General features: G+C 51.3%; 12 protein-coding genes across 12 annotated transcripts; 5 read left to right on the top strand and 7 right to left on the bottom strand.

Annotated features, from left to right (window-relative positions):
* Positions 1 to 1,471: 1,471 nt before the first annotated feature.
* On the bottom strand, positions 1,472 to 1,870 carry BJX67DRAFT_378927 (LysM peptidoglycan-binding domain-containing protein; the record flags this gene model as incomplete). The annotated part of the gene is made up of 1 exon (XM_071032438.1): positions 1,472 to 1,870. One exon carries the CDS (start codon positions 1,868 to 1,870, stop codon positions 1,472 to 1,474), a length of 399 nt encoding a protein of 132 aa, XP_070888860.1.
* A 1,096-nt stretch (positions 1,871 to 2,966) lies between these two features.
* BJX67DRAFT_347239 (uncharacterized protein) lies at positions 2,967 to 4,108 on the top strand. Its single transcript, XM_071028507.1, has one exon. The coding sequence runs from the start codon at positions 3,536 to 3,538 to the stop codon at positions 3,731 to 3,733; it is 198 nt and encodes a 65-aa protein (XP_070888859.1). The 5' UTR covers positions 2,967 to 3,535; the 3' UTR covers positions 3,734 to 4,108.
* Positions 4,109 to 5,243: 1,135 nt separating this feature from the next.
* On the bottom strand, positions 5,244 to 6,717 carry BJX67DRAFT_324374 (uncharacterized protein). The gene is made up of 4 exons (XM_071027384.1): positions 6,305 to 6,717; positions 5,767 to 6,239; positions 5,321 to 5,721; positions 5,244 to 5,252 (listed from the first exon to the last, which is right to left on the bottom strand). The coding sequence occupies exons 1-3, from the start codon at positions 6,579 to 6,581 to the stop codon at positions 5,449 to 5,451; spliced, it is 1,023 nt and encodes a 340-aa protein (XP_070888858.1). The 5' UTR covers positions 6,582 to 6,717; the 3' UTR covers positions 5,244 to 5,252; positions 5,321 to 5,448.
* A 1,147-nt stretch (positions 6,718 to 7,864) lies between these two features.
* Positions 7,865 to 9,143, bottom strand: BJX67DRAFT_370666 (putative ATP binding protein; the record flags this gene model as incomplete). The annotated part of the gene is made up of 2 exons (XM_071030948.1): positions 7,865 to 9,030; positions 9,101 to 9,143. The coding sequence occupies 2 exons, from the start codon at positions 9,141 to 9,143 to the stop codon at positions 7,865 to 7,867; spliced, it is 1,209 nt and encodes a 402-aa protein (XP_070888857.1).
* A 232-nt stretch (positions 9,144 to 9,375) lies between these two features.
* Positions 9,376 to 11,804, top strand: BJX67DRAFT_347235 (putative cell cycle control protein (Cwf19)). The gene is made up of 2 exons (XM_071028506.1): positions 9,376 to 10,673; positions 10,726 to 11,804. The coding sequence occupies exons 1-2, from the start codon at positions 9,405 to 9,407 to the stop codon at positions 11,545 to 11,547; spliced, it is 2,091 nt and encodes a 696-aa protein (XP_070888856.1). The 5' UTR covers positions 9,376 to 9,404; the 3' UTR covers positions 11,548 to 11,804.
* On the top strand, positions 11,540 to 12,439 carry BJX67DRAFT_324299 (uncharacterized protein). The gene is made up of 3 exons (XM_071027382.1): positions 11,540 to 12,073; positions 12,145 to 12,227; positions 12,325 to 12,439. Exons 1-2 carry the CDS (start codon positions 11,688 to 11,690, stop codon positions 12,179 to 12,181), a joined length of 423 nt encoding a protein of 140 aa, XP_070888855.1. The 5' UTR covers positions 11,540 to 11,687; the 3' UTR covers positions 12,182 to 12,227; positions 12,325 to 12,439.
* Positions 11,798 to 13,698, top strand: BJX67DRAFT_347232 (D-mandelate dehydrogenase-like dehydrogenase). The gene is made up of 6 exons (XM_071028505.1): positions 11,798 to 12,073; positions 12,145 to 12,227; positions 12,325 to 12,539; positions 12,655 to 13,064; positions 13,172 to 13,411; positions 13,475 to 13,698. Exons 2-6 carry the CDS (start codon positions 12,184 to 12,186, stop codon positions 13,571 to 13,573), a joined length of 1,008 nt encoding a protein of 335 aa, XP_070888854.1. The 5' UTR covers positions 11,798 to 12,073; positions 12,145 to 12,183; the 3' UTR covers positions 13,574 to 13,698.
* A 102-nt stretch (positions 13,699 to 13,800) lies between these two features.
* Positions 13,801 to 16,760, bottom strand: BJX67DRAFT_324287 (putative C6 finger domain protein). Its single transcript, XM_071027381.1, has 3 exons — positions 15,731 to 16,760; positions 14,995 to 15,400; positions 13,801 to 14,944 (listed from the first exon to the last, which is right to left on the bottom strand). The coding sequence occupies exons 1-3, from the start codon at positions 16,610 to 16,612 to the stop codon at positions 14,082 to 14,084; spliced, it is 2,151 nt and encodes a 716-aa protein (XP_070888853.1). The 5' UTR covers positions 16,613 to 16,760; the 3' UTR covers positions 13,801 to 14,081.
* Positions 16,761 to 17,680: 920 nt separating this feature from the next.
* BJX67DRAFT_347226 (putative formin binding protein) lies at positions 17,681 to 19,282 on the bottom strand. Its single transcript, XM_071028504.1, has 2 exons — positions 19,154 to 19,282; positions 17,681 to 19,072 (listed from the first exon to the last, which is right to left on the bottom strand). The coding sequence occupies exons 1-2, from the start codon at positions 19,175 to 19,177 to the stop codon at positions 18,254 to 18,256; spliced, it is 843 nt and encodes a 280-aa protein (XP_070888852.1). The 5' UTR covers positions 19,178 to 19,282; the 3' UTR covers positions 17,681 to 18,253.
* Positions 19,283 to 19,468: 186 nt separating this feature from the next.
* BJX67DRAFT_347225 (putative tubulin-specific chaperone) lies at positions 19,469 to 21,731 on the bottom strand. The gene is made up of 4 exons (XM_071028503.1): positions 21,493 to 21,731; positions 20,939 to 21,392; positions 20,791 to 20,881; positions 19,469 to 20,743 (listed from the first exon to the last, which is right to left on the bottom strand). The coding sequence occupies exons 1-4, from the start codon at positions 21,662 to 21,664 to the stop codon at positions 19,643 to 19,645; spliced, it is 1,818 nt and encodes a 605-aa protein (XP_070888851.1). The 5' UTR covers positions 21,665 to 21,731; the 3' UTR covers positions 19,469 to 19,642.
* Positions 21,732 to 21,867: 136 nt separating this feature from the next.
* On the top strand, positions 21,868 to 22,855 carry BJX67DRAFT_347223 (spliceosome assembly protein PRP11). The gene is made up of 2 exons (XM_071028502.1): positions 21,868 to 21,900; positions 21,967 to 22,855. Exons 1-2 carry the CDS (start codon positions 21,889 to 21,891, stop codon positions 22,666 to 22,668), a joined length of 714 nt encoding a protein of 237 aa, XP_070888850.1. The 5' UTR covers positions 21,868 to 21,888; the 3' UTR covers positions 22,669 to 22,855.
* BJX67DRAFT_347221 (serine/threonine protein kinase CBK1) lies at positions 22,856 to 25,738 on the bottom strand. Its single transcript, XM_071028501.1, has 4 exons — positions 24,780 to 25,738; positions 24,212 to 24,715; positions 23,645 to 24,121; positions 22,856 to 23,595 (listed from the first exon to the last, which is right to left on the bottom strand). Exons 1-4 carry the CDS (start codon positions 25,397 to 25,399, stop codon positions 23,283 to 23,285), a joined length of 1,914 nt encoding a protein of 637 aa, XP_070888849.1. The 5' UTR covers positions 25,400 to 25,738; the 3' UTR covers positions 22,856 to 23,282.
* Positions 25,739 to 25,861: the final 123 nt, after the last annotated feature.

Raw genomic sequence — 25,861 nt, 5'->3', positions numbered from 1 at the left:
CCAAGGAATGATCGATAGTTTATGAGAGGAAAGGCGGTTGCCATCAGATTATAAAGACGGAGGAGGCCCATGCTGTAACAGCTTGCCACTACCAGGCCATTGTTAATCCCTCTTTATGGTAGGATAAAAACAGCGCATTGCTGTCTTGACTTTGACTTTATTATCTTCAAGAGGGTATATTTCCCTCCTTGTCCTTCCCATGAAAGACGCTACTTGCATACATGCAGTCTTCTCTTCTACTGCTGGCTCTTGGCTTGGCGTCTGGGCCCCGGTCAGGTTGCTTGGAGATCAGAACTGCCAACTCCCGGTTGATAGAGATTCTATATTATTAAGGACTGGGTAGAGAAGTAGGCGTGCCGCTTGCGGATCTCTTAGCGGTCTTCTCGCGCTATTCAAGCTTCATCATGAGCCAGAGGTGAAGATTAGGGAGCCCGTGCACAATAAATTCCACCAAGGAACAGATAGTCTAGTAGACCTAGCTTTCTCGCAGCAAGATATAGCAAAGACAGCTGTAACCCTAGAAAACCACTCAGGACCCTACTCGAGTAGAGCCAAGGATGTTGTGTTGCCATGTCTTGATCCTATTAAAAGTTTTGAGAGGCTATTTATTCTAGAATACTATTAGCAAACAGTATAGGAACTATATTTAGCCAGGCAGGTGGTCAAGCGAAGCCATGTAATAGTTGCGAGTCAAGATAGTTCCTGCATGGTGGAAGAATATAATATAGAGATTATTAACTATATAAGGAAACTAGAGGTAGGCTTTTCCAAAGACTATTTAACGGGCTACTAACTATATTTAAACCAGAATGCTCTCAAACCTAAGCACTCTAACTAAGGACTATTAGTATATATAATCTAACCTCCTCTACTACCTGATACTACTGCATGACCAGCTAGACCTTCTTCCTAAGACATTTCTCCTAGCTACTAAATATATTAACTACTATCTCTCGTGCATAACTACAGCAGCCTTATAGGAGGAGCTAGGACTTGTTAATGCGACCACCCTCTTGGTTACCACTAAATATAAAGAGAAGAAGTGTCTACTATTGAAAAGATCTTTAATAGGAAATATACTATTAGAAAGATTGCCAAAACAGAACAGACTATGCTCGAAAATCTGTGTTACAACTTGGGATAGCCTGGGCTAATAGAATTCCTACATAGAATCAACCAAGCTAATAACTCTGACTGTTCTATCCTAAAATAAAATATTACCTGCTAAACAAGCGGGATTTAGTTAGTAGAATATTCTTAAAGAGGTTTGGATAGTCTTTCCTAGGATATTAGAAATAAGTTTTCTTATAGCTAGTATATAGGGTAGTAGATATCTAGTATCCTACATAAATATTTCTAAAAATAGGATTATTATTGGTATGGATAGCACTTGGCATCTAATAGCTTTTTGTTTGGCTGGATCTTGGACGCAGAGGAAGATAGTCTTATCTTCGACCTGACGGGAGATGTACTAGGCATGTTGGCGCGGATCGAGGGTGGAACAAAGATCCGAGTCGTAGGAGTTGAAGTCCGTGAACTTGGCCCCGGTGATGCCACATCGCTTGGCTAACGAGGTGCAAGAGTCACCATATTCAACCGAGATGGTGCTACACTCTGCCCGCTTTTCCAGGCCATCCAACCCATTATGCAGCGCAGTATCACGATGAATGACGCTGCTCCGGTCTGCATAGGCAACTGTCAATTGAATGGATGTGGTCTCGAGGTCGCCTTCGACACATGTGGCGTGAGACCAGGACCGGAGAGCACTTTGGACATTGGCAAGCCCCCCTTCGGAGGTTGCAATAACACCCAAGGTCTGGCGGGCATTTCGGCCTTCACCACACGGCTGAAGGATAAAGGTATCTGGCATGTCCTATGTTGAAACAACCTCCTGGGCGAAGTCTTCGATGATCTTGACTGCGGTTTCGAGACCCAAAAAGTCACCGCCGACAAACATACCCATGGTGGCATTGCCTGATTTGGCGAAGATGACTGAAGACTGGGTGGACTCCACGGTCTTCATATAGTCGCGCATAGCGGTAGCGGCTATCCAGGAGTCGGCGAAGCTACCACTTCGGCTGGCGGACACGGATCTCTGGAGCGCCACGGTCTGAATGACATATGGCGTACCAAGTGTCCGGGCCTTCTTGTATTCCAAGAAGTCATTTCAGACACTCTACAGGCTCGGATCTTGTGATGTGCCCCCGCCTTTGTGGTGAGAGAGTCATGGAGGGCCAAGTCCAAGAGCATGATCTGATTGCAATCATTCAAGGATCGGGGTAGTAGTATGCATTCCATGTCTCAGGATCTGGTGAAGCATCCCTGCAGTTGATGGGACAAGGGTCTCGACGCATTCCGGAGGGGATCATAGATGCAGACACCGGTCCAAGGACACATAGGAGAAGAGAGAGGAGGGAAAAGAAAGCCATTTTGCAGAGAAAGTCGGGCAGGGAGGCCGTCATGCTCATGGAGGGTAAAGACAGGCTGTGCAATAGAAAGTGAAGTGAGATGTCGCTGAAGTCGTTGAGCCAAAGGCATGGGTTTATACAGGTCCAGTCGCCCTATATCAGAGATACCCTCCCCTAATACCGTTCCCTATTCAACAGCCTCTAACTCAAACTGAAAACGCAGGTGCAGTTCATTCGCCGTGTATCATCCGTTCGAGAAGCCCCCCGCCAAGGGACCCTTGGTACCAACATCGCGATACATCGTCGCCGTTTCGTTGGTGGGCGCAGGATATTAGCAGCCTGGGAAACCTGAGATACCAGTAGAGCCTCCCCGAAGCGAGATACACCCCCTGGTCGGGTCACATCGGGTTAAACACGTTGTTTCAAACTATGTCTCCACCAGAACGACAATATCGATGCATTGTATGGATTTAGAGAAGTGCGGCGCAGCAAAGCCGCCCGGTCGACCAGGGAATCACACGCTAATGTGAGTGGCTGCAGCTGGCTAATCACAACGCGGGGATTTAAACTTGGAACGAGTCATCATCACCTTTTTGCTTTTCTCTCCCATAACGGTGACGGCATCCGGGCCGTTAAAAGTCGATCAGATAACTTTGCCAGCAGTTCGGTCTCTCACTTCAATCTCCTGCCTCTCTGCGCTGTCGACTACATCTCAGCTCGAAGCAAGCTTAGGCTTCGTGGGAACGGAAGCTAAGATACAACAAGCCTGGTTGATCTCCTGAAAGGAACGCAAAGGTGGGTTGGAGGCCTGGGGCTGATCCGGAGACAGGGACCGAGCCGCGCTATGGCCTTGCTGGGCGCAGTCTAGCGCCAACAAGGCTGGCAGGGACATGAAGTGATCTTGATGTTCTAATTAGCCTGGCATTCATGCCCGTGTTTCTTTGGGGAAATGTATAGCTTGGCATTCACTTTTTTCATGCAAACGAACCCCTGATCGTTTATGAACAACGGACATGCCCAACTGCGGCAGCTTAAGTAAGGGACTTCCCCAACTTAGGGCTGGCGAAAAGCGATGAAAAAGCTATGCTAGATTCCCTCATTCCCTCTCTTCCGCCTTTCCTGCTACCATGCTTCCCATAACGCTCACAAGCGCCCTTCTCGTGGCCGCACTATGCCATGCCGCCGCTACAGACTCCATCTCGAGCTTCGAGGTGGACCTGGTCTTCCCCCGCAACGATACTTACACCCCCATGGTCTACCTACCGATCATCTTCGCCATCCAAAACGCCCCCTTCGTCTGGGACATGGGCGTGACCGTCTCCTAGGATATCACGCCCGCCGACGCCGACTATCGTAACCCGTATACCAATGAACCAGCCCTGCGACGGGACTTTGGCCGCACCGAACTCCACGACCAGTTCGTCTACCAGGGGATGGATACGACAATCAATGGCACGTCAGGACGGTGGAAGCTCCAGTGGGAGGTCCTGGTCCCGTACACGTGTCACTATAACAGCTCAGACGAGCGCGGGCTCATCCATGACCACTCGTATTTGCCGTTCCCGTCGGGAGTCGTGTACTTCGCTACAGACATCGGGGGGCGCCCGATGGACATCATGCCGCGCGACAATCGGACGTGTCCGGAGCCGGTCTCCGTTGGGATCCGGGGGATGTTCGATCCAGGTGTTATTACGAGTGGGTATTCGTGCGGGGCTGTGGTGAGGCCAGCACCGCCTGCGGATCCGTGTGCGGTTCAGGTCAATGATACGCTTGTTGATATGACGCGGACGCGGCTGCAGAAATTGACCATGTGTGATAGTGATAATTTTGCGAACCTTACGGCGTATTGTTCGGGAGATGGAGGTGAGAGGCATAGGTTGAGTTGGACTACTGTGGTGGGAATCCTTGCTTGCATGACTGTAATATTAGCATGAGTTGAGCTCAGGTAAAGTGCTTTAATTTTACAGCCTAGTATGAGAAGGTTCTTTTGTTGGTTTCTGTATATAATAGAAGCTATTTTTGAATGACCGCTTGCCCCAAAATCTGCGCTGGTAAGTCAAGAATGTCATAGTTCGTTGGATGGCTGAGCAACCAGCTCCTCCATTAGAATGTTCAGTGGCCCTTACACAGACAGCAAGTATGGAACTATAACGACACCGGAGCTGTGAGACCTCGGCATCTCCCCGAAGCGCAGCCTCCGCTCGTGCTTCTTTTTGAAGAAATACAACATCACATCGGGATCTGGATGTTTGAATGCAGAGCGTTTATCTGTATTTATTCCAAGACACCGCGCTTATGTAGCCAAACCAGCAAACTTCCACCCCCATAATTCACGTAAATTACAAATAAAAGCCAGGATGACACACGGTATGAAACAACACACAAGCCACCGACTGCGTACACAGATATAAGCATGGAGATCCTTTTGAGAGTCTGTGTTTTGTGGCGGGGCTGGTTATCACCCGCGAACCCGGTCCTTTGGCCTCGGCGGGCGAACATTGTAGGTATCAAGGACAGGTGAAACCGAATGATGTATACGGCACTAAAAAGGCAAGCTATCAAGGCTGACACGCCCCATATAATGGTGGCTACTATTCTTCGGTCAGGGGTCTCCAAAATAGCGCCTATGAGTGCGAGTAACAGCCCTAGCGAGAATAAGCCCCATTTGAAATATCTCCGCAAGCGGGTATCACCCTGAAGGAGACGCGCGGTAATGTTGAATAACCGAAGCCCATACAGGGGGGTAAGGATTGTGACAGTGGTGAGAGGTACAGCTGCTGCAATGAAGTAGGTTATTGGCCACGATGAGCCATTGATTTCTCTTGTGTTCATCCCAAAGAATGACTAGTGTTGGTAACTTGTTAGTGAATGATTCATGTAGATGTTGTCCCATTGTTTTCTGTTGGGCTTACTGTCATGAATGCCATGGGGATAAAGGTTGATGCTAGCATTGTCAGGATGACTGTAGTGCGGGCTTGGGAGAGGGTATGCTGTTCCATCAACTGATACAAGGAGGAACTCCAGTTAGCAAGGTATTCCACTACGGGAGAGCGGAGAGGATATGACATGCCAATTTCCGTAAGTCAACCGCTTCTTTATGCGCTTTGGTTATCTCCTTTTCGGCTGTGCAACAGGAGTCTCGAATAGAATCAGTCCAAGACGGCGTATGCTTGGTCACCCTCCATTGAATGGGAAGATCTTCAAGCTCATCTCGAATACTGTCAATCAATCTGCGGTGGTAACTGAGATGTTCCGCATACACCAGGCAGGAATGCAGAGCACCCGAATCGCCATCAGCAATGTTTCTGTATTTCTTTCTGAATTAGCAATGTGCATCCGAATATATTGGTATACATACTAGCTGCTTGAGACTTTCGACTGCCTCACGGACTAGGAGCCGGGCACTGTTAATACCAAGGACGTACAGATACTCGAGAGATTGTACCCAATCATGCGATTGTTCGGTCCAGAAAGGCTGAGCAGTATGTGCCCCGATCTCATGCAGAATATGCCTGTACACCTCACACATCTTATGGTCGGCTATGACCAAGACGGAATCCCAGGTCTGCTGGTTGGGCCCAGCCGTGTGCTTTCCCCAAATAGAACATTGCATGCGGGACGTCGGCGGATTGGCATGAGGCTTGAAGATATGTACGTATTGCCAGTCCGACTTTATCTCAGGAATGTCGTCGGGAAATTTGAGTGTCTTCACTGCTGTTCTGGAAAGCGCTGCTGGTACGAGCGATGTTGTTTTGACAGCGTGCCATCTCGCTGGATCCGATGGAGGGTTACTCTGATAGTATGCGCGAAGTTCAGATGGGTATAACTCCTCTTTCAGATCTTCGTAAGTACGGATACCATCTCAAAATTGTCAATTGTCTCAAGGACTGACGAACCTTCTCTCAACTCAGCCAATAAGCTGGGATCGTTACTCCACGTCCCGATCAGCAATGTGGCGAGGAGGTGATAGCAATCATTCCATTCGTAACCTAATGAACTTCTCCCCAGAAGTAAAGCTGCCACTACTGCATATACGCGGACCCGTTGGGGAGATGGGAGATTTTCATATCCTGTTCTTCTTAGTCCCATGAGCCTTGGGGAATTGGGTGGGCGTATTTCATTTGCAACGGTGCCAACACTCCAGCATACATCATCAATAGACGCTCGGAACATGTAGTAGTTGACAAGTTACGTACAGCAGATTGTTGGATCCAGATGCCTTTGAATGGTTTCCGCATCAGTAAATGGCCATCTGCTTCCCTGGGATGACATACAGTGGAACGAGACTGGAGCCAGTCAAAGAATGATTCGAGGGATGTAAACACTCTCTCTGTGCCACAGTCAATAAATATTCCTTTTCCCTGTGTGCCGGAGCGATGTACCAGACGGGTTTAAGGAGCTGTAAAGAGAGACCTGAAGATATTCCGGTATTCGCTGGGGGGAATAAAACCCTGTGTCCTTCCAGAAACGAGACAGGACCCCCACCGAATGTTTCGCCAGATCTTGAACCAAGCGAAGTTTCTGCACCTGTGGCAAGTCCGATGCTGTGGTAACCAACTGGGCATCTGCTGAGAAGCGAGCGATGGCTTCCTCCAGAGCGACAAGTATCTGCGCCCTTTTCCGGTTGAGTGCCGCATCCAAGTCCATTTGCACAATAGATATGCCGTCGTCGTCTCTTGCTTCGACTGGGTTCTCTTACCTTGATCTTATATGGGTTCATGAGCCTCTTTTGCTTTTTCTTTCAGCCTTGCAGTCATTTGAGGGGGCTGTGTGATCAGCCTCGTCTGGCTGCGCGATCCGAGCACTGCAGGCTTGAGCTTTTGTCACGTGTAAACATAGCATCGTCGACACCAGGGTAAAAGGTTCCTGTCTTTAATCGGGTTGACCTCAAGAAGACATATACGGCTTTGGGACGCCACTGCCGCTGCAGCTTTCGCGGAACGTCTTCCAGACCTGAACGGCGATACCAACGGCATCAACTACATCTCATTCCCTCTACGAGCGCCATCTTGTCAGTTTCAGCCTCGATAAATTAATCGAATACCGGGAGCAGGCACCGCTTTTATGCCCCGGTAATCTAACACAATATCATGCCATTTGTGGGGAATGAGAGTGTTCTATGTGTTGATCTCATCCGGGTCAACCGTGTGCCTTCCCAAGGTTGGCTTGCAACCCCGCTGGATAAATAGCGGCCCCAGGGCAGGTATCATTCGTGGACGAGGGAAAATCGAGTAGGTATGTATCGCGTTCGATTTGAATTGGGCTCACAAATTGACCAACAATTCTGTGCAAGTTCAGTCATGCCACGTACAAAGTAGTTCGTATGTGTTTGCTTTTAGTTCAAAGAACTCGTTCTATTATTATGCTTGAGGGGGATGGAACGCCTTGGATGAAAGTCGTAGAAACGCCACAGCACCAGAAATGACCATGGTAGCAGAACATATCATCCGTCAATGCTACCGATTAAGGTTGCTCTTGTGCAGGTAGCGCGCGAAGCTGAAATCTTCATCAGACGGTCCAGCATGGGAGTCCGCCAGGGCGCTTTGATACCGCTGACTGAGCCCTTCATCATCACCTGCCCGAGGGACATGCGATTCCTCGTCACTGTCATCCGATTCTAGGTCGTAGGCTCTCCCTACCGCCCCAGCCTTTTCTTCCGCTTCCTCCTCCGCTTCACTGACGGTCTCGGGTTCATCCGCACCCTTGGACCGACGAGCGCTCGAGAGATTCATGTCTTTCATCAATTTCCCGAGTTCGATTTCTCGTTGTGTCGCCTGCTTCTCCTCGCGCTCCTTTTTCCTCCGTTCAAGCTCCGGTTTATAATCCCGCTCGAATTCCTGGCGCTTCTCCTCAACCGCTTCGAAGAACTCGTCGATTCCCTCTCCCGTCATGGCGCTAACGCCAACAACATTAAGATGTCGATAGAATTCCTCCAGCATAAGACTCATGCTGTTGAGGAGAGACCCCATATACCCACTTCCAGCACCAAATCCTCCAGCACCCCCCTCAGTCCCGAATTGCCCGGATTCCTCTTCCCCCCGGAGCGCTTGCTGGAACGCATCGAAATCTGTCATCCATTCCTTCGCAAACTCGGCGTCCTGAACATCCGTCTTATTGAAGACCAGAATCATCGGCAGCTTCGTCTTGTATAAGATACTGCATGCGTAGAGCATATTGCTCATAAACGTACTCGTGGAACTCGTGCGGGGAGTATCGATAATATAGGCAATAACAGTCGGAAAAGACGAGGCTAGCGTCTCAAGCAGGATACTTCCAGACGCACTCCACACAAACACCTCAATTTGTCCTGGTGTATCAACGAGGATATGATTGATCGGTTTAGCGGCGGGGTTGGAGGGGTTCGGCGCCGTTCGCTTCTCTAACAGCGCAATAATCTGATCGACCTTCGTTGCGAAGAGGTTTAATGATGTCAGGATACCGCCGTTAGGGCCGAGGTTATACTGCTTCATGACCTCTTTGTAGTTAATTGAGTCGCGGATATCGATGTTGCTTTCGAAGGGGACGGAGTGCACTGCGGGGTCGAGGTTGAGGACGTAGGGAGGCTGCTTTTTTGAGTGTAGGTGAGAGTTTATTCTTTGCATGAATGTTGTCTTCCCTGAGCCTATTTATAAGTATATTCTGTCAGTACCATAGTCGTTGAGCCTTGCGAGTCGAGAGGGCGGGGAACATACCTGCCATCCCCACGCAGACGACGGAGACCGGGGTTGCGGCCATGATGCAGGAATCCCAAGCTCTCTCTTTTGATCCAAGAGTAAAATTAAGAACACCAAAAGCAAAGAAGCAAATCAACCCAGGTTGGTCGGCTTTTTGAGCGCCAGAAACAATGACGATGAAAATCGCTTTTCGACCTCAAAAAATGAGGGGAAATTTCCCGGAAGGCGGTGAGAGAAAACGGTCTCGACCATTTCGTTCGACGTCATTATTTTCGGCACCTTCTCCTCCCACCGAAGCTGAGCAGAGCTCATTCAATCGGTAATGACGCTCGAAGATTTTGAGAAATCTCTCGCCGAGGAGCGCGAGCGGGAAAGGCGACACGAGAGGAGCGACAAGGAGAAACATCGACATCGACATCGCAACAACGATCGGGAGCGCGAAAGGGAGCGTCGGCACCGACACCACCGCTCTCACAGACACCATTCAAGATCCCGAGAGCGGGAGTCGCGTCATCGAGATGAGGATGGTCACAGACATAAACGATCGCGACATGCGTCCGACTACGACGACCGAGACGGCCATAAACGTCGTCACCGTGAAAGTCGGGATGAGGATCAGACACCTCCAACCCCGGAAGTAGTCCAGGAAGAGCCCACAAGGCTGAAGCGGGACGCATGGATGGAAGCACCGTCTGCCTTAGACATCGACTATGTCCACCGACGCGACACAACGCGCCTAGAGGAGGAGCCGAAGCCCCGAATGCTGCAGGCCGACTTTGAGCTAAAGATTCACGACAGGGAACTGAATACGCACCTGCGGGATCTCCAAGATGGGCGGGCGCTTGAGGAGATTGAGAACCAGCCCGCAGCGCATGAGGTGAATTATACCTTTGGTGATGCGGGTTCGGGGTGGAGGATGACCAAGCTTAAGGGCGTGTTTAGGGAAGCGGAGGAGAGCGGACGGGCTGTGGAGGAAGTTGCGATCGAACGGTTTGGGGATCTACGGTCTTTCGACGATGCGCGGGAGGAGGAGGCTGAGTTAGATCGTCGGGAAACCTACGGTGAAGGATATGTGGGAAAGGAGAAACCAACGGGGGAGCTTTTCCAGGAGCGAAAGCAGAAGGCCAATGTTCACCGCAACCCCCACCAGCATGTCCGGAATCCTGAGGAAGAGCTGAGCGCTCGTGACCAAGGACAGCCCACGAAAACAGACGCTCCCGAGCAGAGTACGCAACATCTCGACTTGACAACGCTGAACAAGCTTAAAGCGCAGATGATGAGAGCGAAGCTTAAAGGCGCACCGGATGCGACGGAACTTGAGGAGCGATATAATGCTGCTGCTGCCGCAATGGCTAATCGGATGGAGCCAGATGTCATGGTGCTGGGGGTCATGGAGAACAGGATGTTGGCCGGGAAGCGCAATGAGGTCAAGGCTATCGAAACAAAAAGAGGTTTGGAAAGGGGAAAGGTCGAAGAGAACGAGGACATGACGATTGAGGATATGGTGCAAGAGGAGCGCCGGACTCGCGGACAATTTGGTGGTGAGGGACGGCGCCTTGCGGAGAGGATATCTAAGGATGCAAAATTTGAGGTATGTCTCCGAAACAAAGCGTCGAGATCAATGAGGTTTTAACAATCAGCAGAACGATTTAGAGTACATGGATGACAATGCTTCCAAGCTGGCCCGCCGGGTGCATCGATCAGAGATTGACATCAAGAACACTACGATCAACGAACTACAGAAGATGAACCGCATTCTAGACAACTGCCCTCTATGTCATCACGAAGACACAAACACTCCCCCGATCGCGCCGGTAGTATCACTCGCCACGCGAGTCTTCCTGACACTACCCACAGAGCCGGAAATAAGTTCCGGAGGCGCCACAATCGTGCCGATCCAGCACCGTACCAACCTCCTCGAATGCGACGATGACGAATGGGAGGAAATCCGAAACTTCATGAAGAGCCTCACCCGAATGTATCACGACCAAGGCCGCGATGTCATCTTCTACGAGAATGCTGCCCAGCCGCACCGGAAGCGGCACGCATCCATGGAAGCTGTCCCTCTTCCGTACAGCCTTGGAGAGACGTCCCCTGCATTCTTCAAAGAAGCCATCCTCTCCGCAGACGAGGAGTGGACGCAGCACCGCAAGCTAATCGATACCCTAGCCAAGGCCAAACAGGGCCTTGGTCGAAATGCCTTCCGGCGTACGCTTGCCAAGGAGATGCCATACTTCCATGTGTGGTTTCAGCTAGATGGTGGTTTGGGGCATGTCGTCGAGGACACAAATCGGTGGCCAAAGGGTGATCTCTTCGCGCGCGAGGTTATTGGGGGGATGCTGGACGCGGGCCCGGAGGTAATCAAGCGACAGGGACGCTGGACTCGGGGAGGAGACCGACGCGTTGGCGGGTTCCAGAGTCGGTGGAGGAAGTTCGATTGGACCAGGGTCCTCGTCGAGGGGTGACCGGACCCGGCCGAACAGCTGGAAAGACGAAATTTGTATATTAATCGTACCCCGGAAAAATAGCACACGCATACTAAGGGTCGGAAATACCCATCAGGGCGGAGTGAAGCTCTGGATCTCGCTCCATCGGCCTTCTTCCGATGCATAGATACCCCCGCCAACACACAAGCGGACAGGTTGTAGCGCACAAAAACTGCGCCACTTCACCGGCTGAGAATGGCGCATTGCGGGGGAGAAGAGCCCGAGAGGAGACCAATGCCCAGAACGGCGAGCGACAGGCGTCGAGTGACCTTCTGAGGAATTCATCGCGAGACCTGGCGATAATAGTGGGGGCACGTGGGGGAGCCTCGTCTCCAACACCCTCACTCTCTTCCTCTCTCTTCTCTCGCTTCATTATTTCTCGTCGTTCTGTCAAGAAAATTTCCTTAGCACATCTGCTTGTATTCTTTCTTATACTCCCAGCCCGGGTTTTGCAAACAGTTGTGGTGCAATTGAGCCGTTTTTGCCAATCTTATCACTCTCCAAGGTAACCGATACACCACCAGTCGATACGTACTGACTCACCATACAATTAAACGCTCCTGCTGACAACCACAGATACAAGATACCCAAAAGAAATAGAAAACCATTCTGACGATGACATCAAAGCCGAAGGTTCTTCTCCTCGGCGAAATCGAGCAGTACGTCACCACATCCACCAGCATACCAAAGCAAACCCGCCTCCCCTTCCATACTCATCATTCAAGCCGAGAGCCAACCTGTCCGTGACCTATACAGCGCCCACAAAACCTGGGAATCCCTCAGCGCAGTCGGAGATCTCATAACACCCACCGCCACGAACCGCGCCGACTTCATCGCAGAATGCAAATCCGGGAAGCTCGACGGCGTCGTCGTCGCATACCGCACCTTCGCCTCTGCTTCGATAACGGGACTCTTCGATGAGGAATTGGTCAACGCCCTACCGAAGAGTCTAGTGTTCCTCGCGCATTGCGGTATGTCTTTTCCATTTTCTCCGTACCTCCACTCGTGCAGATTCTATCCGGGGGAAGTACATGTACACCAGTAGTACGAACATAGATACTAACGCAGCAAAATTCACGCCACCAGGAGCCGGCTACGACCAAGTCGACGTCCACGCCTGCAGCGCCCGCACGCCGCCCCTCCGTGTCTCCAACGTCCCCACAGCCGTCGACGACGCAACCGCAGACGTAAACATGTTCCTGATCATCGGCGCCCTCCGGAACTTCAACGCAGGCATGCACGCCCTGCGCGAGGGGAAATGGCGCGGTATCCCTCCCCCGCGCCTCGGGCACGACCCGGAAAATAAAACCCTCGGCATCCTAGGTATGGGCGGGATCGGACGCAATCTGAAGAAGAAGGCCGAGGCGTTCGGGATGAAAGTTGTGTATCATAATCGGCGCGAGTTGAGTGCGGAGCTTGCGGGGGGTGCGCGGTACGTGAGCTTTGAGGAGCTTTTGAGGGAGAGTGATGTGATTAGTCTGAATTTGCCGTTGAATGTAGGTTGCCCCCACCCACCCTCTGCGATCACTCCCCATGTCGGACCCTCTAGATGACCTCGGTGGTGATGGATTTATGTGGGATTTGGTGCTAACGAGGGGCCTAGAAACACACGAGGCATATCATCGGCAAACAGGAGTTTGAAAAGATGAAGACTGGCGTGGTGATTGTCAACACGGCCCGCGGGGCAGTTATCGATGAGGATGCTCTCGTCCAAGCGCTCGACAGCGGGAAGGTCTACTCTGCGGGGCTTGACGTCTTCGAAGAAGAGCCTCAGATTCACCCAGGACTTGTTCGGAATCCCAATGTCTTGCTTGTGCCGCATATGGGAACGTGGACGGTCGAGGTACGTGTGTCATTTCATGGATTCATTAGTAAGTGATCAGGAGAAGCTGACGATTAGCGCAAGACACAAACCGGGATGGAAGAATGGGCTATTGAGAATGTGCGCTTAGCGCTAGAGACGGGGAAGTTGAAGAGTCCCGTTTTTGAACAGGCCGATCTCTGAACTAACCAGGGAGCTTGGCTTCCAGAAGGTCTTACTGGAATAGAGATGCATCCGTGGGTATATATATATAGATAGATAGATAGATAGAGTTGCTAATTGAGCTTGAACGACTTGTATTTGACAAATCGGACCCCAAGTAGTAGTTTCACACGAGTGGATCACATCTGTATTTCAAATCGAAGTTGTATTCTAGAACCAAAGCAGCCGGAACGCCATCGTGCTGCCATGTCCTAGATAGGTAGAACTGTAAAAAAACTCCTGGTCCTTGAACGTCTCCCGTGATAGATAAGTTGGCCAAGGTGAACAAATGAATACGATATCAAAAGTGGGATATATCAGCGAACTCCACCAGAAACCACACACATAAGCAGAAGAGAAGGGGTGAGACAAACATATGGTCTAGTTCAAACGACCGTAACATGGCGAATCTCACCAACACGCTGGTATTTTCATATTACAGGAAAGAAAATTCGTCAAATAGAATGAGAAATCTAGGGTAAGCCCCAGTCTATTCTCGCGAAACAAACCAGGATCGGACGACCATTCCACAGAGGCGTTTGATGACTTGCGTGGTGCCCTTCCCGCCGGCTTCTTGTTCAAGGAACTTTTGTGCGACATAGAGCTTCGCTCCGGCGTCCTTTTCGTTTGTTGTGATTGGTTGAGGGAAGCTATGCGGGAAATCGGCCCATCGTTGGCCTAGATGCCGCGCAATTGCAATTGAGTAGATGACATCCCGATTCTCGTACGTATCCAGAAGCGTCCGGCAACGGGACAACGTATCGTCGATCTCCTTCGCAGCGCTAGCCTCGTTGTCATGAAGGGTCAAGAAGTAGCCAATAGCACTCCAGAAATCAAGCTGTCGCTGCGTCAGCTGGTCACCTAACGTCGGCGGGTTGGCAGCCGGCTCTCGAGTCGGGAACTGGGAGAGAGGATTCGAATCTAAATGGTCGCCGGTAATCATGGCTTCAATGACGTCGAGCCGTTTAGAAGTTGCTAAGAGATCATAGTCTTGCTGATTCCCATTCGATACGCTCATCACATGGCGACATAGGGTCATGGTACTCCAGACAACAGACGCTTCGAAGCTCTCTAGCCGCGCAAGGACATTGGGGTCACCCAAGTTTCGGTCGTTGAAGGCTTCAATTAGCGCAGAGTACTCCGCCATCAATTGGGCATTGGCCAGTAGATGGCTCAGAGCTTTTTCGGAGAACCAGCGTGTCTCGAAAAACTTATCAATGGCAGGGGCATATGTTGTGAGGAACACAGCTTGGATTTCCTCGAGGCGATTGGGCGGAAGGGCAGTGATAGGATGGGGTGGCGGAGGTGAAATTCCTCGCAGGGCGAGGAGGTCGCTTATCTGGACTTGTTTCACTAAACCGTATGTCAATAAAGTTAACAGCAAACTGTGAGCGAAAACTTACACCTGAAGCTTGTCGGCTCCGAGTTCCCCGTCGTGGTGGTTGCCGGATTAACAGTGGGTTGCAAACCGCCATCAGCAACATTCTGGACGCTGGTCATGTCGGCTGTGTTATTTTGGTTGAGTGAAGGGTCAATGGATGGGCTGTAGTCGTGGCGCTCAGTAGATGTAGAGGGAGATTGCGAGGGAGCGAAAGCCTGAGACGACGCAGGCACGTAGCCTGGAGGGGCCGCAGGATAGGAAGGTATTTGAGAGGAAGAAGGATCCTGCGGATTCACCACCAGCGACGGCTGAGGATTAGGAGCTGGCTGTATCGAAGAAGGGGTAGGTTGTTTGAAGACAGGGTCGTAGCCTAAGCATTCGCGCTTGCTCTTGACACAGTTGCGACAGACAGGGTGTCCTTCGTCACACTAGCGGGGAAGCATTAGTTTCTCGAAGGAGGAAAATTAAAGCAACGATCCCGGGAAGGGAGAAAAGCAGCAATGGAAGAAAGGGAAAGAGAATAAATGCGCCCGAGGGATTGGAGGAGCGAGCGACAACAAGCGACAGTGAATGGCGGGGTTTCTGCAGCGGAAGGTGGTGGTGAGTGGGCTGGACGCGAGCCGAAGAATTTTGGCAACGCAAGCGAAAGCAGCACAAAGTCACCTCCCATGCCCCTCGTGCGCTGCACTTTCGCCCATTTCTTCTTCCCCACGCATTTACAACTCTATCACGCAATAATCTAGGAATCGTTCACGTACCTTGATCCGTCGCTTGCGACATGTTAGACACCCGGTTTTCGTCCGGCGCTTGACTTCTTTCTTGTGTCTGCTAGCTGATAACGCCCTATTCGAGTCTCCCTGCAATTGATAATGCATCTGCCCACTTGAGTTCATCCCCATTTGTGAGGGGTATCCCGCCATGTACTGGCTAACCGAGGCCATCGGCGGCATGGGCGATCCAATGGGCGCTTGCGGGATATGTGAAGGCTGTCCCTGCATTGAAGGGTTACCTAGAGGAGGGGAAGCGCTCTGCTGATGATGATACATCTCAGGTGACTGCTGCGACTGTTGGTGCACTGGAGCATGGGGCTGTTGGGGATGGTGCTGTATCGTGGTGTTCTGCTGAGTTGAATAATGATGCAGCGGTTGGTGCTGTTGCCCGGAAGGTGGAGGTTGTACACCATTGGAAGGCGCCGCGGTGTGAGGACCAGGGGTGGAGGAGGAAGGCCGATGTTGCTCCGTATTATGATTCTCGTGACCGAGCGACCCATTACCAGCCACACCATTGCTGGACCCCTCATGCTCGTCGAACCTCGAGTCAGGGAACGAAAAATTTGACTCCGAACCATGCAGGCCGTCCATAGCCGGCAATGCGGTGTCTAGCGGCGGTAACGAGGTATCAATCGGAGGAAGTGCGGGTATCGTCGAGTCGAATGGTGGTAATGACGCATCTGCAGTTGGAAGAGATGTCTCGCTGGCCGGCATAACCTTATCAATTGGAGGCGGGGAAACGTCAACGGCTGGGTGTGAAGGCTCGGTGGCATTTGTATTTGAGGGCGCCGATGTCGAGAGACCAACCGACTCAGCAGCCAAGTTTGGCTGCTCGGCCGAAGGCTGAGCCGCGTCTGGGGTGTTGGGCATCACCTTGAGGACGATGATCTCAATATCGCAGGAACCAAATGAGGATGGAAGAGCGGCGTCTTTTCGCCTCGGCTTCAACGTGGGCAGTGTTCGAGACGTAGGCGAGATATTGGTCTGTACGCCGGAGATTTTATGATGCTGCGCTGCGGTCCAGTCCTGTGGTCTTCAAAGTAGTTAGTAACATGATTCCAACGACGAACATGAGTGCATCTAAAGAGTTGCCAGCATAGACCGTAGCTCCGTGAACGAAAGGAGATAAGAAAGATCCCTCGAGGACCCTGAAGCTCTCGTTCCAAATGGGACTGCAGAAGACGTTGCAGGCAGGAGCCATGAAAGCCCAGGTCAATGATTCCCGCTCTAGGGACTCGAATGATAGCCAGCACCCTTATTAAACGCCAATTATAATTAATCCGGTTCCGAAGGCCGTTATTTAGACCACTGACTTGTATATCTTGCACCGGATTTGAATCAGTTTGAATGCGACCGGGAGAAACGTCTTCGAGAACGGACGCCAGACAATCGTTGCGGAGACCATGATGTATTGACCGGTTGCGCCATTCCGAAAACGCCTTTAGGAGATGGCGCTTTCCCCAGTGGCCAGAAAGGCAACAGGATAAATCCCAGAGAAGCAATAAAAGGAGCGAAGATGCGGAGGCGAAAGGGTATCTTCATGTTGACGGAGTGATCGGGGGGGAAGGAAAACGGCCGATCGAGGCTCTGTTACTCACCACAGACTGGTCAGATAAGCGAAAAGAAGCGAGCCGAAACAACTATTCCACCAGAGCTCTCTATTCGGCACCGAACAAGCTCCGCATTGGGTTGGGGAGGAGGCGGGGGCGTTGCGACGAAGGATGTTGCGCGACCAGGAAGAAAAGCGAAGAGAGAAGATGAGAAGAGCTTCCAACTCGGGACCGCCGATGAAGAACGAGCTGGAGCGCCGTCCGACTTTCCCCCCGGAATTTGACAGCCTCAGACCTCGACGGAGAATTTTTCTCGTGACTGACAGTGGCAACACTCTAATTGAATATCAACAAAATACGACAATGTTAAAGCAATCACACTGCAGGGATTTCTCTTCTAGACAATGATAACACTTAACAGCGTGGAATAAAGAAATTATTCTATCTTAGATCCGCAGCAAGGCCGGCTTAACTAAATACACCCACCCCTCAATTCAACGCTGCTGGGTGATTTCGGGTTCAAGTTGAATACTGTTGAACCTGATGACGAGGAGATTTTTCATGGGAAGCTATCATGATGAGACTTCCGGACTTCGTACATATGAACAGACTGGCCGAAATCTCAACAAACATAGCCCATAATGACGAATCCCGCGAAGCGTCCTCATAACTGGGTCGGTCGGCTTCTCAGGCCAGGCCAGTTCAGCATAGGATCGGTAGACCACCTGCCGGTGCAAGGACCGGGAGGTCCGGCCAAGGCAGAGCCAGCGTTTGCTTAAAGTCCGGTGGTGCTCCTTACATGACGAGCGATGTATAGAGCACGAGGACAAGTCCGTAGCCTCGGCGTTCTTCATATGGGTTCGCCATGGTGCACTATATGCCACCGTAAGTATGTCGACGTAGGATGTATCCCGTCTGGGAAGATCGTGTAAATTTCAGCGCCTCGAAGGGACGAAAGCGGCTATTTTCTCATGGCCTTCGGTTTCCGCTTCTTGAAAACAATGCCCGTGGTCGTTTCATCCGGCTCATTTGTCGCAGCAGGAAGGGACGATCGATCTCCTGAGGCTTCTTCTTCCTTCAGTTTTGGCGGCTGATCCGAGTCTTCGTTTGCAGCTACTCCTTCATGGGGCTGGTTCTCATCTTTCCCAGATGCCTCATGGTCTGCTCCCGATATCTTGGTCTTCTTAACTTCCTTCGTAGACGCCAAAAGCGTATCCAAATCCCCGTCTTCCTGAGCACCAGGATACTGCCTGGTCGCCGATCCCCAGGCCTTACTCACAAACCGCTCAGCCTCGCGTTTGGCCTCTTCCTCCTCCTCATCCAGTTCATGTTTCCGCTTCCGAACCCCAAGAGTAGGCTGCGTCTCCGAGTCCTCAGGCCTTATCACCTTCTCAGAAACCGTCTGCCAATCACCCGCCAGCGCCATATCGCCGCGGTACGCCTCCGGGATGGCGACACCCATATCCGCGAGTTGCGCCATCTGCCTTTTTCTCTCCTCAACTGACGCGGCTCGTGGTTGCGCCGGTGCCGCAGCGGTTGACGTCGAGGAAGCGCTCTTCCATGGTGGCTTGTCGCCAGGTTTTCCCGAAACAGACTGCCGTAGTCGTTCGACCTCGTCCTTTGCCCGTTGCGAATCTCGTTGCTGTCGTTCGTTGTCGCGGTGGATATCCCGTAGGAAGCGCTTTAAATTGCCTTGATGTTTGCCCGTAGCTTCATGTTGGGTTCTTTCGAACGCCGTATCACGAATGTATATCTTACATTGTTTGCACCAGTATTTTGGCTGGACGTTGTTAGAGGCGAACTTGGGAGACGTACCGAAGAATGGGTGGAGAGGTTGGGTGATTACGAGGGGGGAACTTACCGCAGATTTCCAATATTCAGCCATCGCTTAGCACTCCGAAGCTATATCGGTTGAGATAAAACAGAACCTTCCCCAATATCAGGGATAGGTTGTTGAGAATAAGAAGCAGGTTCGAGATGCGAAGGAGACCTCGGCCGCACGCTGCTTCGGCGGAAGCGGAACCCTCCTATTTCGGTTTCAGTCGTTGCCGCTTTTACCCAAATCATGACAAGAAGATCGATGATTGTCAAACCAAAGGACATATACTCCTCTTCCGGTTCATTGGTCGCAGACGTATCCCTTATTACATTCTTCATATTACCAAACCAATTCCTTCCCAGTTAATGACCTGTCTGAAGGACTCCCGAGGCCATGAGTGAGAGTTGTAGTCAGATATATAGATCCAAGTGCGAAGAGGCTTCACCCCCTGGAGCCGTCCATAAAATCCCATGTCACACGACTCGTCTCATCATAATTCATCAGTTATTTATTTGTATAGATACAATCCTATCATGACCGCAGAGCAACCTCAATCCTCACCCTTGCCTCAACAAGATCTGGCTGAAACCAGAACCCAATATCCTTCGTCGTATCGACAAGTTCAACCTCTCTCTTCACAAACTTGGCGTCGTCACCGGTATGCGGCGTGATCTCGTCCTGCCGATCTTCATCTTCACTATCCCATTCATCCTCAATATCCAGATTTTCCTTGCTGACTGGGTCCAGCTCATCTGTCTCCCAGATGAGTCGGAACTCAAATGGGGTTAGACCAAAGAGACGAGATGCAATAGCTTTGAGTTGGTACGTATCGTAAGACCGGGGAATCTCCTTTACTTTGACACCGCCGTTTGGATTCCCTTGGGGGTGCGAGGCGCCTTGTTGGCTGAGGTGGAAAGCTATTCGGACTAATCGCGCCGCGACAGACCGAGGGTTGACCGCGGCGTCTGGACCACTTGGCCTGGAAGCCCGGTTTATGAGAGGGTCGCCATGAATCCGGCAGAGATCATGGTATCGGGGGTGTGCTGCCAGAATCTCCGATTCTGCCGTTTCCGGGGACCCTGACAGTTCCTTTCCAATTAGGGACAAATAGTAGAGTTCTCCGTTGCTGCGATCCTTTGCTGATATCGTGCTGTAGTTCAGTACCTGTAACGTAGAGAGCCGGGATAAGGTCAATATGTACGCTTCGTCCACGGTCATTGGTTTCTCGGGCATGCCAGTGACGGCTGACGGGCCCACGGGCTGATCGAAGAGAGGATTCCCGGAGATGCGGAGATTCTGCAGACCAGGAAAGTATTCGGGGAGGCTGTTGATGAATAGCCAAGAGTCGATTTTGTTTCGAGATAGGTCTACAGATCGGAGACTGGCTGTGAATTGGAAGCTCTCCTCGGAACTTCGCTCAGAGACGGCATCAACACAGTTTCCCCGTAAGGATAGATGCTGGAGACTCTTTAAAGAGGCCAGTGCCTTGATCGACGACAATGAAGCAATCTCATTATTTTCGAGGATTAGAGTGGTTATGGTGTTAGATAAAGGTGTTGGGATGAACGAAAACTGATTTGCGGAAGCTGAAAGAGATGTGAGCGAGGGAAACTGAGCAGCAGCAGCCGATAGCTATTCCAGTTAGTTGAATGCAGCAAAAGTAAGACGTAACCTTTTACCTGATCCCAAGGAAGAAGAGTGTCATCTAGTTGGAGTTCTTCGATTCCGTTAAAGTGCAAATCCCCTTCAACTGGGCCAAATCGATTCCCGCTGCAGAACTTGCATCAGTATACTTCATACCCTCCCACCACAAGCACCAAGACTCACTTCAACCTCAGGAGCTTCAGTCGCTCAAGCGGACCACATATATCAGCAACACCGTCCCAAGTCGTCAGCAAATTCCGACTTAGATCAAGCTCGGTAATCTTGGGACAAGTCCGCCCAATCTCCCTCCGGGCTTCCTCAACCTGCTCACGAGTGGCCCCATGGGTAAGTACACCAGCCACGCGCAGTCCGTCAAGAAGCACAATCTTCAGTTCCTCAAGCTCCGCAAGCTGCTTCCGGATCTTGTCGAAGCCAACTTCTTCGGCGATTTTACCGTTGAATTCGATGGGTTTCTGCACATCCTCTGCGCCCCCTGCATCTGCATGGGCTTGCCTTGCGCGGGCTTGCTCGAATTCAGAAGCATACTTCTCGCGAAGCGCCTCGATAAACCCCCGTGGACTCTCTGTCGGTCGTGATGGTCGTACAAATGACCCAGCTGTGGGGTGCTTTCTCACACCTGTGAATCGAGTATCAGCTGACGTTCGGTTCAAGATCGTAGGGGACGCTAAGATGGGAAGCTCATATCCGCCTCAGGAGTTGCGCGGAGGAATTCGTACATGTGAAGTACCTCACTCCCTGATGCTGCCCTGAATGCTTGCCCCTCGTTGGGTCGTCCCATTCTACTCCAAGCCATTCCCCGGACGTGCCTTCAACCTTGCCCACATAGCGAATCGTGCACAAATCGCCGTTGTAGGATCGTCGTTGATTCACCAAAACCTGGGAGTCCATGATGGCTTTCCAATAGACCTAAAAACGTAGTCTCATAACATGGCTGGAAATAGCCGTTTTTATATTCTTATGCTGTTGTTGCTCCCAGCTGGATCCTGTGTTCTCCAATCGCAACCCACCCTATGGGCTTATGTAATCTCCAAGTCGGATTTCCGCAAAGCTTCCAGGCCCGCGACGTCAGACTTTCTCTTAGTATCTCTTCAAACCAAATCCACATCACAAAAATGGATTACCAGGTACGTGAAGAGCCCTTCGCAGAACCCCATCCCAATACCGCTCTTATAAGTACTAATACCCCGTAGAACCGCGCAGGTTCGAAATTCGGCGGCGGCGGCGTCGCCTCCCAATCCGCAACAAACGCGGACCGCCGCGAACGCCTCCGAAAGCTCGCCCTCGAAACCATCGACCTCGAGAAAGACCCTTACTTCTTCAAAAACCATCTCGGTTTCTTCGAATGCCGGCTCTGCCTCACCGTCCACCAAAACGATGGCTCCTACCTTGCTCATACGCAGGGGCGGAAACACCAAACGAACCTGGCGCGCCGTGCGGCCCGCGAGCAGCGCGAGGGGAAGAACCAGGATCCGTCATCTCTGCCCGGTGCAATGGGCGTTCAGGTTCGGAAGCAAACGATTAAGATTGGAAGGCCCGGGTATAAGATTACGAAGATCCGGGATCCGCTGACGAGGCAGTCCGGGTTGTTGTTCCAGTTGCAGTATCAGGAGATAACGCCGGGGGTAAAGCCGCGCGTGCGTTTTATGAGTGCATTCGAGCAGAAGGTTGAGGAGCCGCCGGATAAGAATTTTCAGTACCTAGTTGTTTCCGCGGACCCGTATCAGACCTGTGGGTTTAAGCTGCAAGCGAGAGAGGTTGATCGGAGAGAGGGGAGGTATTGGACCTGGTTTGACGAGGATAGTAAGGAGTTCTGGATCCAGATTATGTTCAAGACGGAGCGGGAGGAGAGATTCAGTGGTGTGCCTGGTTTGGCTCCGATGGGGTCTACCTGAATCGGCTTGAAACAGAACTTGGCTTACGTCTCTATACTGCGGCTTTGGATGTGCGTCAGGCGTTTCTCGGTTCTTATGGAGAGCAAAAGTTGGGTTGTTGACATTTGGCTCTACTTGCGACGTTAATCAGAAGTAGTTAAACTTCACGTACGGATTATGGTTGTGCATTCCTGGTCAATCCAAACCCATGATCGTAAATATTTTCATGCCAGCCTCTCGCGACGATAATACAGCCCGTCAGTCATGGTATGCATGCATGCATGTAGTGTAGCTCGTATGATGGCGCTCAAAATCTCCAGGACGAACACATGTCAGATGCCTCAGCAGTGGTTCAAGGTGTAGCTAGCGACTGTCGACTCGCGACATGAACGCGAAAGATATAGAGAGGGAATAGAGATAATAAATGGAAACGAGATGCTCGTGTGCCCGGTAACATGATATATGCGCTATATGCTTGATAAAAAAACCAATCAACAAGGTCTATGCCGAGTGAGGTATTGCCTAGGTGACCCGGAGCCAGTGAAAAGCTATCAGCGCAAGCCCGCCCGCTTTCAAACTTTCCAAAGAGAGTCATCATCGGTTCTCTCGAAAACTCAGACACCGAAAATCTATATTCAACTGGCCTGGAAGGCATTGAACGCTTTGTACGTGTACCCAATAAAAGGCAGGCTCATCTCAGCCTCCTGCTCATCCGGCATAGCGCGCGCCTGAGCGCGGTGAATGGCAGTCGTATCCTCCTGAGGGATTTCGTCAATCGGGAAGTATGACACATCAATATTCGAGCTGAGTCTGGGCTCGAACGGAGCGCGGATTTTTCGAAGCTGTTCCCAGACTACTCCGCGGAAGAACGGATGATTCTTAATTTGAGTGGCGCCGCCATACTGGCCACCTTCATTCCCAATACGGTGCTCTGCATCGCAGAGGAAGCTGGTGCATGATTAGACTCGCAGCCACAAAGGGTAACAGAAAGTCATACCTTCGAATCAACCCTTCCGACTCACGAGAGAGAGTCAATTCTTCGGGGAAGTATAAGCATTCCCTCCAGTTGACGATCTTGCGGTACGTGTCCGTTGTGTCCTCGGCGCAGAATGGAGGCCAGCCCACAAGGCACTCGAACATGATAGCACCCACAGACCACCAATCGCAAAGGTAGGTATACCCTTGGCCGTTGAAAATCTCAGGAGCGATGTAGTCGGGGGTTCCGACAGTTGAATATGCCATGGCTCTACGGGATTTTCTCCAGGTATTGATTTGTCCACGGTTCGACACCGTTAAGTTGATTGCATCGTTAAAGTATCCGGAATTTCGGTTCTTATCTTTAGATGTCGAGTTTTTCAATAGATTCTGATAATATGAGTTGTCGTGAGTCTTCTTCCCTCCAGTGGAGAGACCAAAGTCAGTCAGCTTCACGTGACCACCACGGTCAAGGAGAATATTGTCAGGCTTAATGTCTCTAAAGTTGGAATGGTATATCAGCATATTTTCTTGAATGCCACATTGCATGGCTAGATTGGCTTCTTAGCCAGCGCATCATTTCACTCACCGATGAAGGAAGCCCAATTTATGGACCGCTTCAATAGCCATCACAATCTCAGCCATATAGAAGCGCGTGATATCCTCCGAGAAAATTTCGTACTTGATCAGCATGGTCATCAAGTCTCCTCCGGGTAAGAACTCCATCAGGAGATATAGATATGCGGTGTCCTGAAAAGAGGCATGAAGCTTTACGAGCCATGGGTTATCCTTCGAGTCGGCCAAGATGTCCCGCTCCGCACGGACGTGGGCTAGTTGATCCTTCTTGAACATCTCTGACTTGATCAGTGACTTCAGCGCATATATCTTGCCATCTGTTTTCCTTTGCACGAGCTTGACCTCGCCAAAAGCACCCTTTCCGATGATCTTGATGGTCTGGAAGTTCGATGGAGTCTCCCGGGTCCTAAGGAAGCGAAGGAACGTTGATTCCTTCTTCCCGACTAACTCAGCCTCCTTGACCTTCGTGGCCTGCGGAATACTCGGATCATGGATCATCTTGTCAAGCTCCGCCGAACTATGAAAGAATTGAATGTTAGCAAATCATGCCTGGTGATGCCAGCTAAATAGAAAAGACGTACCGCATGTTACGATCGCGCGCACGTTCGATATTCTCATTGAAGAACACCCCAACCAGCTCCTTGGCTGCTTTTCCCCGCTTGTGAACATTCTCCGAAAACCGCTCCGGATAGCGCTGAAGTTCTTCGCTTTCAGCAGGGTTTCGCGGGCTTCGAGGTACGGGCGGTGCCAGATGTCCGGGTTGCTGCTGTTGTCCAGGCGCAGCGGAGCCAGCAGTACGTGGTCTCTGAGCAGGAGAGGCGGCGCGATTGAAGAATCCAGCTCGATTGGAGTTCAGATCTTGGTTGGAGAACTGTTGGATCAATCCATTTGTCCCATCATTGGCGTTGGTATTGTATCCCATACGAGACTGATAGGCCGGCTGAGGAGACGCGAGGTTTGGCTGGCCGTAATGAGGCTGGGCGTACGCCGCCTGCGGAGGGTAGTGGGTCGGCATGAAATATCCTTGACCATAGGCGCCATTCTGAGCATCCATGTAATCTTGAGGACTTTGGCTCTGGTAGATCGGCTGTGGAAACGCGGAAGGGGTGGTGGGATATGCGCGATTGTTTGCCGCCGCATTGTTGAAGGTACGTTCATTATACCCAAAGTTCATATTGGGGCGATTATTGTTAGGGTCCATCTTGGAAAAAAGAGCCCTCCCGACTGCCAGAATTGGATGACCGGAGAGGGGAAAGATGGAGAGAGGTGGTGAATATAAAGGGGGAAAGGGGGGCGTTGAGGAGAGAAGGGGGAGGGGAAGGTTTCGCTGAAAGAAGCGGTGGCTTTCAGGAGACGGCGGAGTCGGGCGTGGTTCGAGGGGGAAACGCTGAGGTGGGAGAAGTTGTTAGGCAGTGGAGCGCCGGAGGGCTCCCGACTGGGCCTGCGAGGGGATCAATCAGGAGACCGTTTGCGCACCAACAGGCCCTGCTGTCGCAAAAGCCAGGACGAGGCGGGGAGCGATAAGAACACAACGAGCCAGAAGAAAAAGAAAAAGTCCAGACGGAGAAAAGCAAAAATGACTGCTCATCCCAATGGCGGAGGTACGCTCGCTGGACGCGACACGAGACCAGCTACGGGAGGCGGTTGGGGCCACCCGTGCCGG

Source organism: Aspergillus lucknowensis (genome assembly GCF_044049455.1).
Source record: "Aspergillus lucknowensis strain CBS 449.75 chromosome Unknown BJX67scaffold_8, whole genome shotgun sequence".
Classification (NCBI taxonomy): domain Eukaryota; kingdom Fungi; phylum Ascomycota; class Eurotiomycetes; order Eurotiales; family Aspergillaceae; genus Aspergillus; species Aspergillus lucknowensis.
Note: the sequence above shows the minus strand (reverse complement) of the source record. Positions and strands in the feature narration are given on the sequence as shown.